General features: G+C 34.2%; 2 protein-coding genes and 1 pseudogene across 2 annotated transcripts; 2 read left to right on the forward strand and 1 right to left on the reverse strand.

Annotated features, from left to right (window-relative positions):
- Positions 1 to 515: 515 nt before the first annotated feature.
- On the reverse strand, positions 516 to 2399 carry LOC141455184 (matrix metalloproteinase-25-like). Its single transcript, XM_074130046.1, has one exon. It carries the CDS (start codon positions 2397 to 2399, stop codon positions 1203 to 1205), a length of 1197 nt encoding a protein of 398 aa, XP_073986147.1. The 3' UTR covers positions 516 to 1202.
- An 830-nt stretch (positions 2400 to 3229) lies between these two features.
- Positions 3230 to 5025, forward strand: LOC141455112 (uncharacterized; annotated as a pseudogene).
- A 369-nt stretch (positions 5026 to 5394) lies between these two features.
- LOC141455113 (uncharacterized) lies at positions 5395 to 7482 on the forward strand. Its single transcript, XM_074129973.1, has one exon. It carries the CDS (start codon positions 5395 to 5397, stop codon positions 7480 to 7482), a length of 2088 nt encoding a protein of 695 aa, XP_073986074.1.
- The last annotated feature ends 6710 nt before the right edge of the window (positions 7483 to 14192 follow it).

Below are 14192 nucleotides of genomic sequence, written 5' to 3' on the forward strand. Positions count from 1 at the left end.
GATATCTTACACCTGTCAATCATACATAGAAAAAATAAAAAGAGTGCAGAAGAATTATTATGTTTAATGGATGATAAATATCAACAATGATATTAAAAGGTGCAATGTGTTATCCCCTGCGACATATTGAAGGTTAACTATATTACACTGCGACATATTGAAGGTTAACTCTTTTGCATTATGTTCTATTATATCTGCCTCAGGTTTGGTGGGGGGGGCATGATGTTATACATTGATAAGGCGTATATAAAAGCATGCAAAATTGATAGTAAATAAAAGAAAATGGATGGAACTAGAATGATTTCTGTAAGTACCTTTGTAATTATTATTATGAACTTCAAACAAAAGAAGTACTTATATTAACAGACATATGTGTGCATAGTATATGTGCACCCGGTGTGGTGCACTTATATTCATTCCTCGTAATTGGACCCCGCCGAGGAGGTGTGCGGGGTTAATACCATTCATGTGAGTGTTTCGAACTAAGGTAAAAGCTGAAATATGTGTTTGTTTGTTATTTATCCACAGCGTGGACTCCCGCCACCACCAGCATCAAATTCATCATTATCACCACTAGCAACCGCTTATGGTGAGAGAGAATAATCTAGTAAAATATAATTTAAGTATGCTTGTCTCTATTATAATAATTGGGAATTTATTTTGTTTCCACAGGTGATACAATAAATATAAATATTCAAAATAGCATTGTTTTATTTATCGTACAAAATCCTGATCATATAATTTTATCAAAAGTAATATCTAATTAAGGAAAAAGGGGCTTTATAGTTTATTGATGAATCATCAATCATTAACGGATATAAATAAGATTACAATATACACGTTTGATAAAAAAAATAAAAAAAAGTTTAGCATACCATTAATGAAATCAGTACAGGATAGCACTCACATAACCATAATCATTACAAGGAAATGGACATTTAAAATGCTTGTTTTAAATTTCCACTCAATTTAATACCTAGTTGGCAAAAGGTTAAACCGAAGATATAAGTTAATCGATTGCAGACGCTGATAACACCTACTGTTTACACCATATTGAACAAAACTCTATTCTTGTTCTTCTTCCTCTTCTTCCGCTTCCTCCTCCAACTGCAGATTCATGGTCAACTTGTTCAATAGTTTTTGAAGTTGCTGTAATATGGTGTTTTGATTACAGACGATATTAAATAAAACCGAGGGATCTTCTATTGTCTCACTGACGCTGTCAATAAAATCATTATAACTATAAAATAAATCATTAGATTTAAAATATAAACGACCATTCGTGTGTTGGAAGGCTGTTTTAACATTACGGGGTATGCCTGGAAATAGATGTGAAACATGCCGATAAAGGTGCTAGTAACCAAACTACCTCCGCATTCGTTCACTTTATTCACAAATGATCTGTTATAGATTATGTAAGTACTACCTCTATTTGAATGTAGAATAGCGTTTATGACATCACCGCTGCCCTCACTTCTTGACAACACTGAATGGATGTTAGATTGAGCGATAAGATGAAGGTGAGGGCAGTTAACTATATACATTTGATTGTTAGCAATCATAATAATATCATTGTTTGGTCGTTGATATATGGCCGACACGCGTGTAAAATTTGTTGGCAGAAATTTTAACCACCTGTTTATGTACATGGGATGCGTGTAATCTCTTTGTAAACGAAGTGTCTGTTGTAGTGGAATTACCCACACATAATGTCTATAAAACAAAAACAAACGTTTATTAACCACCAAAAATGCATCAATTCTTTTCATATAATGACATACGTCCAGGTATGGCTGTATTGGTGGTGGTGATGGTGGAGACGATGGTCTTTTTGTTGTTGTTGATGGAGGCGGCGGTGGTGAAGGCGGCAAAGGTTTTCCATATAAGAATTGTATAGCATGGATTTCCTCCTGATATAGATCAAGTTCAGCAAATGTAGAAACATTCGGAAACCCATAATAGGGGTATAAAACACTTTTTCTGTCATTAGAATGACGTAAACCGAGGGCGTGACCAATCTCGTGAACTAATACCCAGAATAAGGACGAAGCATCGTTTCCTGTTGCGGGAATCGTTAAATCGAAGTGCCATTTGCTAGCCTGATTAAAATGTATCTCTGCTGTTTCCTTATCTGTACTAGGATATTCAGCATGAGCTAACACCCCACCTTTGTCGTCAAAAGCAGCATAACAGTAGGTGGTTTTACTTGTAATACATAGATGTTTCCCGCGAACAAAAGCAATAGAGATATTTGGTGAATTAACCAATCGTATAAAATATAGGTTGGCATGTTTTGACCAAACGGAAAACGCCCGTTCTGCTACTTGAGAATACTGTGGAGGATATATGTACCAAGTTAAAGTATTATTGCTCCATTTAGTTGTACTAGAATCCACCATAAAGGGCATAAAATTATCCACAACACCACATCTTCGTGCATTAATCACATCTAACGTTTGTGAATTTTCCATTCCTTCTATTGGTAAATGATATTTTTCCTGTAATATGATTACAGCATTTTTTACTTCATTATCACTAATAGTAGTATTTTCACCTTCTAAATAACCAAACTTTCGTAAATATTCAATCGTAGAAGGATTATATGCGCTAATTAAATCATTTAAAAAGAGAAAGATGGTAAATAATAAAGCACCCATTTTCATCATTACTCTCTCTCTCTCTCTCTCTGTTAACCGCACAATATCACGTTATGTACTGACCTTGAGGTGATGAGCTGAGTGACACACAAACGACGCGTGTATGTTGGGTGATTCACACAAACTTGACACACTAATTGACAGCGGTATCAAGTGTATTGAATATTAAATATTATTTTCACATAAGGAAAAAACAACACACTCGTTATTTATATTTATAATGTCAAAAAATATTTAGAAATAGATATCTTACAACTGTCAATTATACATAGAAAACTGACACACTAATTGTGGGTGTTATCACGTGTATTGGACATTATTAGAAATAAATGATGATAACTATTAACATGGTCAGTTAGAAGGTGCAATGAGTCATCCTGCGACATACTGAAGGCTATCTCTATTGCAATAAGATCTTTGACGCCGTAGGAAATGTGATATCTTACTCGCGCGCTTTTTTTTTTTAATTTTCCTTAAGTTTGTAATTGGTTGTGTTACCTTCATGCCTCCCATATCTCTCCCCCTCTCTCTCGAGCGCAGTGTATAAAATCGGGGAATAATTGTGAGGGTTTATCCAGTAGCTCTTATGTATTACTATATGTAGTACATCATTTGATTTTTTCATCATTTAAGAATCAGGTAATTAAGTTTAACATTTTTTTGATTGTTGCTTTTTAACTTTTTTTTTTTAAAAAACATTTTTTCTAGAATGAGCGATGAACTGTTAAAAAAATTGCAACATCCTTCAACAAGCCACAACCGAACTTATAAAAAATTATCAGAATTAGAGGTTGATAGACCTTATTTGATCTCCTCTTTTGCTAGAGTGGAGAAAACCAAATTCGGTCCAGCGATCGTGGTCCAGATACGGGATATTGATGATACAACGTCTTGGATTTTTTTACCGAGGCGTTATACATCCTCTATCACAGATCATGATATACAACATTATATGGGTATTTAAAATGTTTTTTTATTTATTTTTACTTTTTTCTTACCTATGTAGTTGAAATAATTTTTCGTTTAAGATGGTGATTTGTCCCTTATCTATAAGGGGATAAGCACGACAAGCAAGTGTTACATGATAGCATTCGAAGCATCCAAACAACAACAACAACAACAACAACAGGAGGAGGAGGAGGAACCGGCGAAGAAGAAGCAGAAGAAGAAGAAGGCGACCAAAGATTAGTTTGATTTTGTAAGTTCATTATGCCTAATCCGGCCTGTGTTAAATGTGGGAAAAGTTTCTCCAGACCGTACGATTTAAAGAGATATGTTGCGACATGTTCGCCAAAGAAATGCCCCAAATGTGGTAGTATATTCCGCACTTTGCTCACCTTAAAGACACATGTTTTGACATGTTCACCCAGGAAATGTCCAAACTGTGCTAGTATTACCCAATTTGGTGTCATTATTAAATCATGTCTCTTCAGATTGTACTGCTTGTGACGATGATACAACAACAACACCCCCAGTTAGGACTAGAGGAGGGAATGTACAAAATCAAAAGAAATATCGTCTATTATCCGTTCCTTTACAGGATGGTGTGGTGATTACCGCTTTAAATAGATCGGCTCAGAATATATGCATTAAAAATACTAATAATATAAAAGACCCTGTGCTATTTTTACAAGATAAACACGGGGTACTATTAAAGTATTTACTTAAAGCCAGAGAAGATCTATTGACCTTTAAATCATCCATCTTCCTAGAATGTGTTTATAGTCGATATAGGAATTCTGATCTTGAACAATATACGGATGGAAATTTTAAAACCTCGATAGAGATTATCGACGCTAGCACCAACCTAATTCACTACCTTCAAAGAAGTTTTGCAAAACTTTTGCGCGAGCTACAGGAATTTGAAACTAGTGGATCAGGTTGGAAATTACATTCCGTAGATTCCCTTGTCCTCCGATTGACTAAATATCGCCCTTTAGGTGGAAGAGCGTACATTCCTTTACCAAAGAAAATAGCCAATAAAGAAGCAATTGTCAATATATGCAATACTGACGATTACTGCTTTAAATACGCCATTCTATCTCGTCAACTGAAGAAACCCCACCGTATAACCATGTATAGAAAACTTAACCACTATTACAATTTCGACAATATTTCCTTTCCCACACCTTTAAAGGATATACTTAGGTTTGAGAAAGATAATAATGTATCGGTAAATGTTTATTCTCTAACCGAGAAGGAGAAGCAGGTTTTTCCTCTGATGGTTAGTTCGAATTTAGCGGCTGTAGAACACTTTGACCTTTTATTTCTTCGTGATTTAAATACCTTTCATTATTGTCTAATAAAAAATCTCTCACGGCTTATATCTTCCCAACTTAGTGACCATCATGGTGGTGTTGTTATGTGAAAACGATGCTTCAAATCATTCACTCGTGATTATAGAACAGTGGATGGGAAAACAGCCGAGGAACGATTAGCAGCCCATCAACTTTTCTGTAATCAACACAAACCATGTCACATTCGCATGCCCACGGAAAATGCACAATTACAGTTTACAAACTATCACCATAAACAACACATACCCATAGTTATCTATGCAGACTTTGAGTGTCTACTTTCACCCGTACACAGCGCACCCGGATGTTCATCCACATCATAGTCCAGGCAAACACATAAACACCAGGTTTGCAGTGTGGGGGCTAAGGTGGTCTCTACGCTAGCCAGCTATCAAAAGGGCATTTTCCTATATACGGGCGATGATGCGGTCCAACAATTTATGGAATATTTACATTCCGTTGTTAAAAATGTGGAAGCCCTATATAAGGTGATCATTCCAATGAACGCACTATCCCACCAACAACAGGAGGATATTGCTAATGCCACACATTGTGGCATTTGTGAACAGGAGTTCAACGGGTTAGAGAAGAGAGTTCACCATCATGATCACCTTACGGGTGACTTCATCTGCGTGGCCCATAATAGCTGCAACCTCAAAGTACAATTGCCGAATTTCATTCCAGTCTACATGCATAACCTTAGCGGATATGATGCGCATCCGATTATATTGTCTTTAGGCGTTGATCCGGGAGATGTGTGGGTAATACCAAATTCCGAAGAGAAGTATATAAGTTTTTCGAAAAAGTTTTCCGTTTGCCCATCCATATGGCTTCGCTTTTTGGATACATACCGGTTTCTACCGGATACTTTAGAACATCTTATAAATAACTTGACGGAATACCCACAAATGGAGAAACAATTTCCCGACAATGACCAGAGACAGTTACTACTTAGAAAGGGCGTTTTTCCATACGCCTATATGACTGGTATGGAGAGAATGGATGAACGAGCCTTACCAGCTAAACGCTATTTCTTTAACGATTTAACCGATGAGCCCATATCCGATAGTGATTACCAGCACGCACAAAAGGTTTGGTCCTCATTTCACATGAACACACTTCGGGAGTACACAGAATTGTATCTGACAACTGACATAATTCTCTTAAGCGACATATTTGAACAATTTCGACAGGTTTGTGAGTCTATCTACTACATTGATCCTAGTTGGTATTTTACAACACCTGGCCTGGCTTTTGATGCATGTTTAAAGTGTACAAAAGTTAAATTGGATCTTCTAACGGATTATGACAAACTGCTCATGATCGAATCGGGGATTAGAGGCGGCATCACTTCCAGTGTTACAAGACATGCTAAAGCCAATAATCCCTACATACCCGGCTATGATCCTACACAACCAACCAACTATATTCTCTACATAGATGTTAACAATCTCGACGGTTTCGCAATGATGGAACATCTCCCGATTGGTGGGTTTGATTGGGTCGAAGGAGAACAGACCATCGACATAACCACCATTCCAGATGGTGGCGACATTGGGTTTATCCTAGAGGTTGATCTACACATACCTACACACTTACACGACTATTTCGCTCAGTTTCCACCACTACCACATCATCACAATAAAAAACTCTATACCACACTAGACGATAAACACCATTATGTGATCCACTATAGAAATTTAAAACAGGCTCTATCCATGGGGGTTGTACTTAAACAAGTGCATAGAATAATAAAATTTAATCAATCCCCCTGGCTTAAACCCTACATTGAACTCAACACCAGCCTTAGAAAGGCGGCTAGAAATGATTTTGAAAAGGATTTCTATAAGTTGATGAACAACTCTGTTTTTGGTAAATGTATTGAAAACAAGAGGAAGCGTTTGACCATTAAGATTGTCACGTCTGAACAAGCGTTGCTCAAGCTGTCAAAAAGAGCAAACTTTAAGGATCGAACAATTTTTAATGAAAACGTTATTGCTGTTCATCTGCATAAAGAGTCCATTTACTTTGATCGGCCCATTTACGTTGGATTTTCCATTTTAGAACTTTCCAAACATTACATGTATCATTTCCATTACCAGGTCATGTTAAAATACTATACTCCTAAAGCATTAACCCTCCTCTATTCCGACACAGACTCATATCTTTATAAAATTGAAACCGACGATGTCTATGAGGATCTAATAGTATTAAAAGCACACTTTGACACTTCCAACTACCCGCCTACACACAAATGTTTCTCAAATCATAATAAGAAGGTGTTGGGCAAATTTTCCGATGAGACTGGTGGTGATCCCATTGAAGAGGTGGTTGCATTAAGGCCGAAAATGTATAGCCTTAGAATATTTAAACGAGGAATAATAAAGAAGGTGAAAGGTATCAAACGGAGTGCCGTTAATAAGATCACATTTTCTGACTATTTAAATATCTTACATAATAGAGATTGTGTTCTATATTCCTCGTTTAAAACTATACTATCTAAAAAAACACCAACTATTCACCTTTGATTGCAATAAAATGAGTTTATCCTCGCTTGATGATAAACGTTTTATTTTAGGCGATGGCATAAACACGCTTCCGTTTGGTCATTATCGGCTAGACACATAACAACAACAACATGCACACTATAACCAATCTATGTTTACGCTTTACATGTGATGATGAGAGGTATTTCCAACCAGTTTCACTGTTAGATATAAGTATGATTGAAATATGTAAGTATGTAAATAGAAGAAGTGATATTTCCCTATTGGAAATACCCAAAACTATTAAATGTAAATTAATCGATGAATACTCCTATTATTGTATAGATACTTATAAACAATGTTTTATCGATTTGTATTGTTTTGAAAATATCAAATTCAATGCTGGTAAACGCATGTCTGTGTCAGATTATATTGCTACATCGTATTGTTTTCCAGATAATAGTTCTTTATTTTTACAACAATTTAAATCGATTAGAATAACTATTAAAATGTGTTATTATAAAAAAGTTAACATTCTTTCCCATAATATTACTAATAATGACATATTATTGACCGATAGCAATTCCAAGTATAATTTTTGTGTTCAATGTTGTAACTTGCTCACACCACCTCCTAGCGGCATTTTCTGGCATTCTTACAGCACAACCATGTGCACAAACAATGGTAATCTTCTTCTATCCAGTATTATTTGTGACAAACTATTTTGGTGCTTTAATTGCATTACAACCCCACTATTTAGTGTGGAACATCTCCCCCACCCATAGTTAGCCCACCTACACCACAGGCATGTTCAGTTGTATTACGATCGTTATTTAAACAGGTAACAAAATGGAAGAATGGAAACTTGTCATGTCACACCCTTTCTATCACCAGTTTCAACAGGATTTCTCCAGCTTAACAAATAGTAAGAAAAATGCCCTTGATTTTATGCTATTATACGTTAAACTACAGGAATTGGAAACATTATCGCGGAAATTTGTGCAAAAAAGCGATTATAAAGACTTTCACTATTTGAATTGTGTTTGGTCTACTCCGAAATGTGTGGAGGGCCCGGATACGTGTAAATGTTGTCATATCTCTAGTTTATGTTTTGATATTATTAGCAAATTAGATACACTTTACCATTGTAATTACATCGAAATGTATTTGTCAAAAAAGGTAAATAATTTTAGTTTTACATAAATATCGTTGTATATATGTAAATATATTGGCTTGTAACCTAGATGAAATAAAACATATGTATATATTTAAAACAATTTTGTTTTTATTATAATCACCCCAACACCACAAATTAGTGTGCCTGTTTTGTTTGAATCACCCAACATGAGATATCACAATGCTGTACAAGATATTAGATGTACACAGGATATGTCCTTGATTTAGCAGGCACAAGTTCAAGGTGTATTGTTAATAATAAAAAAAACTTAATAATAATAATTGGGATAAGGATAGATGCGCGCCCCTCGTGCATGCATTTCTTATTACATATTATCTCTCTATTCATCAAACCTTTACTACAGATAACACATTATTATTATTATTTAATCATAATTACATATTTTACAACACTACATAGGGTGTGCTCACCTTTAATGAGAGATTGGTGGATGTACACACAGGATATGTCCTTGATTTAGCAGACTCAAGGTCAAGGTGAATATAAATGTATACAAAAAGCTCGCGGTTTTGTGTATTATGATCCCTTGTTTAAAAAAAACATTTTGGGATAAGGACGCATGCGCGCTCCTCGTGAATGGAATTTTTTTTTTATTACATATGTCTCTCTCTCTCTCTCTCTCTCCCTCTAGCACTCATAAAGGGGGAGGGGGTATACCTTGTGACGCAGGACTTGCGTTCCTTGTGACGTACGAGGAAAATACCTCTATTAATTTGCGTCTTTTTGACGTATTGTGACGTCATTATGACGTCACACCCCTAACCCCTCGTCCATCTGGACCACAAAATTAGGATGAGGGGTTGGGGGTGTGACGTCATGATGACGCGTTGCTAGGTCGTCGATCCCGACGCAAAAAAACGTCCTCGTATGCCCAAAACTATACTACTAATGCAAAACCTTTTTTAAAAAATGCTTACACCAACATACAACAATGATTTTGTTTATTTTATTTATTTATTTTTAAATAAAAATCGTCGGTTTAAGTTCATTCTTCGATTAAAGTAATTGTTATTTTATGTAGTAGTCAAACGTTTATAATAATAGGCACTAATTATCTGGCTTTATCGCAAATAATATAGTTTTCTTCAAGTACATTCTCAATCTAGGTATTCATCCCACAATGTTGAATATATGTAGTATAAAATAAATAAGATTAAAGTAATTGTTATTTTTTGTAGTAGTCAAACGTTTATAATAACAGGTAATAATTATCTGGCTTTATCGCAAATAATATAGTTTTCTTCAATTACGAGTACATTCTCAATCTAGGTATTCATCCAACAATGTTGTATATATGTAATATAAAATAAATGAGATATGCATATTTTTAGGACAGCTAATTATTCCAGTATTTTACTAGAAGTAAAATTAGAGGGACTAAATTAAATTACAATTGAGAAATCAATAATTGTTGTTGAATAAACTACTTGTTATAACTGTGTGTTATTTGTGCTCACGAATATTTCGGTAAGACGAATTCAAGACAGTAGCCGACTCTAACTTTGTCTTTTTCTACATTAACATGCATGTACGTATATGTGATTTATCATAAATATAGCAAAAAAGTATTATAAATGAAGTGGAAAGCATAAGGGTCTGTGACATCTAATAAATTCTAAAAAATATTAATGAAAATTAATGCAGTAAAATTACTTAAGTGATATCAATGAAGTATTAATGAAATGTTGGGTACTTGCTGATTTGTGTACCTTTTGGCGTTTAATCAACCCTTATACTTAACATTTTAAACTGTAAGTTTTTGTTAGAGATTTTTGTACATTTTGGATAGATTTTCCTTTTAGTCTATTTTGCAAAGTTATATATCTGCTTTACAGATTTTTTAAAATTTAGAATGAGCAATTCTACCATTATAACCTGATAAGGTGTTAAGTCGGAACCGTAACTACCACTGGAGAGATTTTTTTAAAGAATGATTATAGTTGCGGTCTCTCAAACCATCCTCAATAACAATTTTTTGAAAAAGCGTTTTGAATAACGTAGGAAGGTATTTGTACGTAAATAGCAAAATTAAACTGCGATTTCAGTACTTCCTTTTAAGAGTAAGAAAAAAAACTGTAATTGCAGTACTTCTCCCTAAAAGGCAAAGAGGCAAAGATTTTTTAATCGAACGACAATTCATTGATTTAAATCGGTTCACTCATTGATAATTTAAACGATTGCAGTACTTCCTCTTTGTAGGTGCAGGAGCATGATGGCACTTCACAGCTTTAACCACTTATTCGAGCTGAATTTTATCAAAATCAGACTAAGCGTTATAGAAATATTGGTAATAATAGTTTTAGAAAGGGCCTTACTTGGGTGGGGCAAACTCCCCTCCTTATGAGGCACAGCGTCGAGACTTTTAAAGTGTAAATCTGTACAAAATTTCGATTCGAATGACACTTCATTCATGAAAATGGGTTCACGTGTCGATAATTTGAAACGATTGCTGTACTTCCCTTAACAAGTGTAAGAGCAGATCGCCGCTTTAATGTTACGTAGGGGAGCCCTAACCCTATCATCCTACCAAATTTTATCAAAATCGGGCCAACATTTACAGAGTAATTAGTAATAATAATTTTGGAGGGGGCCTTACATTAAGGGGGCCAACTCCTCTCCCATTCGATGTACAGCGTCGAGACCCCCAAAAAGCACATCTACATAAAATTCCTAATCGAATGATACCTCATTCATGAAAATCGGTTCACGCGTTTAGGCTCACGTTGTTTACAAAAAAGGTAACAACAACAACAACAACAACAAGAACATTTTTTGAAAAAGCCGTTTTTGCTCATTTTCGGCAACTTTTTTCTCAATACCGGTTAGTTCTGGGTTGTTGCAAAAAAATTATAGTTATAAAGGAGGATTTGCGCTTTATTTTTAAGAAAAATGTGAATTTTATATTTTATAGAAAAAAGAAAAAAATTGTCAAAGTTGGGTGTTTTCCAACGTTACGCTTTTTTCGTGCACTTTTTGACGATCAACCGTTATACAACTGTCCTACCTTTTAATTAAAAGGCAATTCCCAAATTTTCTTTATAATATAAGGCAAATCCTCCTTTATGACTGTAATTTTTTGCAACAACACAGATCGAATAGATTTCGAGAAAATTATGCAATTGGTCATGATCATGATAATTTTGTTATGCAGCTGTATGTAAGTGATATTACTGTAATAATTATAAAAAATATTTCTTCCTCTTTTTGTATACAGTCTTGAACAATCAGTTACTCATTAGTCTAGTGTTTGTCCAGCACTGAAATAATTATTAGAAGACATAATTTACCTTTTCTTGTATTAATTAATTCATTAAGTCCATTGTTCGTCCGACATTGTTATAATTATAGGTCAATTCTCCCTTATTGTATCCGGCCTGATATAACACGAATTGTGCAGTTTATAGTTTTGTACCTCGTTGCAATTGTTAATAGAAGATTAATTATTATTTTGCGTATAAAGTGTTCTGAAGATTGGTGGTGTCCCCCACTCTTGTTCCAACCTTTATTGCTTAAATATCTAATCAACAAACTATTAATCACAGGTTAAAAAGAAAAACTTTATTAAAAAAAAAATAAAAAACATATGAGGCTAAAAAATTCTAAAACTTTTTTTAAAAAATGTTTACACCAACATTCATCGATGTTTTCATTTATTTATTTTTATTTTTAAATAAAAATCGTCGGTTTAAGTTCATTCTTCGATTAAAGTAATTGTTACTTAAGGTAGCAGTCAAACGTTTTTAATAATAGGTAATAATTAATCTGGCTTTATCGCAAATAATATAGTTTTCTTCAATTACATTCTCAATCTAGGTATTCTTCCCACAGTTATATATTTGGAATATAAGTTAAATAAGATATACATATTTTTATGAAGGCTAACGTAATTATTCCAGTGTTTTACTAGAAGTAAAATTAGAGGGACTACATTAAATTACAATTGAGAAATGAATAATTATTGTTGAATAATTTACTTGATATTACCTACGCGTTATTTAGGCAGTAATAAAAGAATTGTACAAAAAAAAATACAAAATAATAATTTTGGAGGGGGCCTTACATTAAGGGGGCTAACTCCTCTCCCATTCGATGTACAGCGTCGAGACCCCCAAAAAGCACATCTACATAAAATTCCGAATCGAATGATACCTCATTCATGAAAATCGGTTCACGCGTTTAGGCTCACGTTGTTTACAAAAAAGGTAACAACAACAACAACAACAAGAACAAGAACATTTTTTGAAAAAGCCGTTTTTGCTCATTTTCGGCAACTTTTTTCTCAATACCGGTTAGTTCTGGGTTGTTGCAAAAAAATTATAGTTATAAAGGAGGATTTGCGCTTTATTTTTAAGAAAAATGTGAATTTTATCTTTTATAGGAAAAAAGAAAAAAATTGTCAAAGTTGGGTGTTTTCCAACGTTACGCTTTTTCGTGCACTTTTTGACGATCAACCGTTATACAACTGTCCTACCGGACAGTTTTAATTATGTTTGAGGTATCAAATCTGCCTTTTTGTTCAAACACAGCAACGTGTGAACGAGTACAGCTAGTTTTTTTTTTATAAAAATGGGGAAAAATTTGAAAGAAATTTAAATAAAACATAATTTTTTTCAAAACGTTTCTACTTTGCTCAAATTATTACGAGCTGTAATAGAAATGAAATGTTGGGTACTTGCTGATTTGTGTACTTTTTGGCGTTTAATCAACCTTTATACTTAAATTTTTAAAGTGGTAAGGTTTTGTTAAGGAGTTTTATATAAAAAATATAACCTGTTACGTAAATGTATTCACGTACAACACACGGCCGTGTCCATGACAGCCAGTTTTTTTTATTCGAGAGGTTAAAATTATAATCAATTTCAACGATACTATCTATTCTAAAGTGACCATAAGTCCCGATTTTAGCGGGACAGTCCCGCTTTTTGGTCGACTCTCCCGCGTCCCGCCGATTTTTAAAAAGTCCCGCTTTTTAGAAAATATCTGCATTTCTTATTTTAACTGTAAAAATATATTACCTATTACTTATTAATTATTATGGTGAATATAAAGAAATAAAAAATACATAAAAAAAACACATAATGTGCATGCAGAGTAAACTAAATTAGGCAATGTTCCGAGTTAGATTTACTCGGTGGTGTTCGATCATTGTCGTTACGTCTCGGCTTAATTCGGATAATTGCCGACAGTGCGGACTGCCGTTAGACAGTGCGGTTTGTTGTTTTCAATTTGACGTTCGTTTTGACTCTTTATTTGATTGACGAAGGTAAAGCAATAGTCGGCACAACGTAACAACGGTCAATAAGGTAAAATACTCTTTTTTCTCCTTTGTAGTAAATATTTATTTCTAGTATTTTTATTTATTTCTAGTATTTACCCACAGAATAAAAGATGAGTAAAAAAAGAGAATGCAAATTTAATGAAGAGCTAAGCACAGAATTTCCATTTATTAAAAAAAACAAAATAGACTGTATGGTGCGGTGTGATAAATGCAATGCTAAATTTTCGGTCTCACATGGTGGAAAAAACGATATTACTAAACATCTAGCGACAAAGA

Source organism: Rhodnius prolixus, unplaced genomic scaffold (genome assembly GCF_049639745.1).
Source record: "Rhodnius prolixus isolate KJV_2025 unplaced genomic scaffold, Rpr scaffold_27, whole genome shotgun sequence".
In the NCBI taxonomy this organism is placed as follows: domain Eukaryota; kingdom Metazoa; phylum Arthropoda; class Insecta; order Hemiptera; family Reduviidae; genus Rhodnius; species Rhodnius prolixus.

What these genes read in the sequence shown, in the direction of transcription:
- LOC141455113 (XM_074129973.1), top strand. Translation starts at nt 5,395, where the DNA reads ATGGAATATTTACATTCCGTTGTTAAAAATGTGGAAGCCCTATATAAG.
- LOC141455184 (XM_074130046.1), bottom strand. Translation starts at nt 2,399, where the DNA reads ATGGTGGATTCTAGTACAACTAAATGGAGCAATAATACTTTAACTTGG.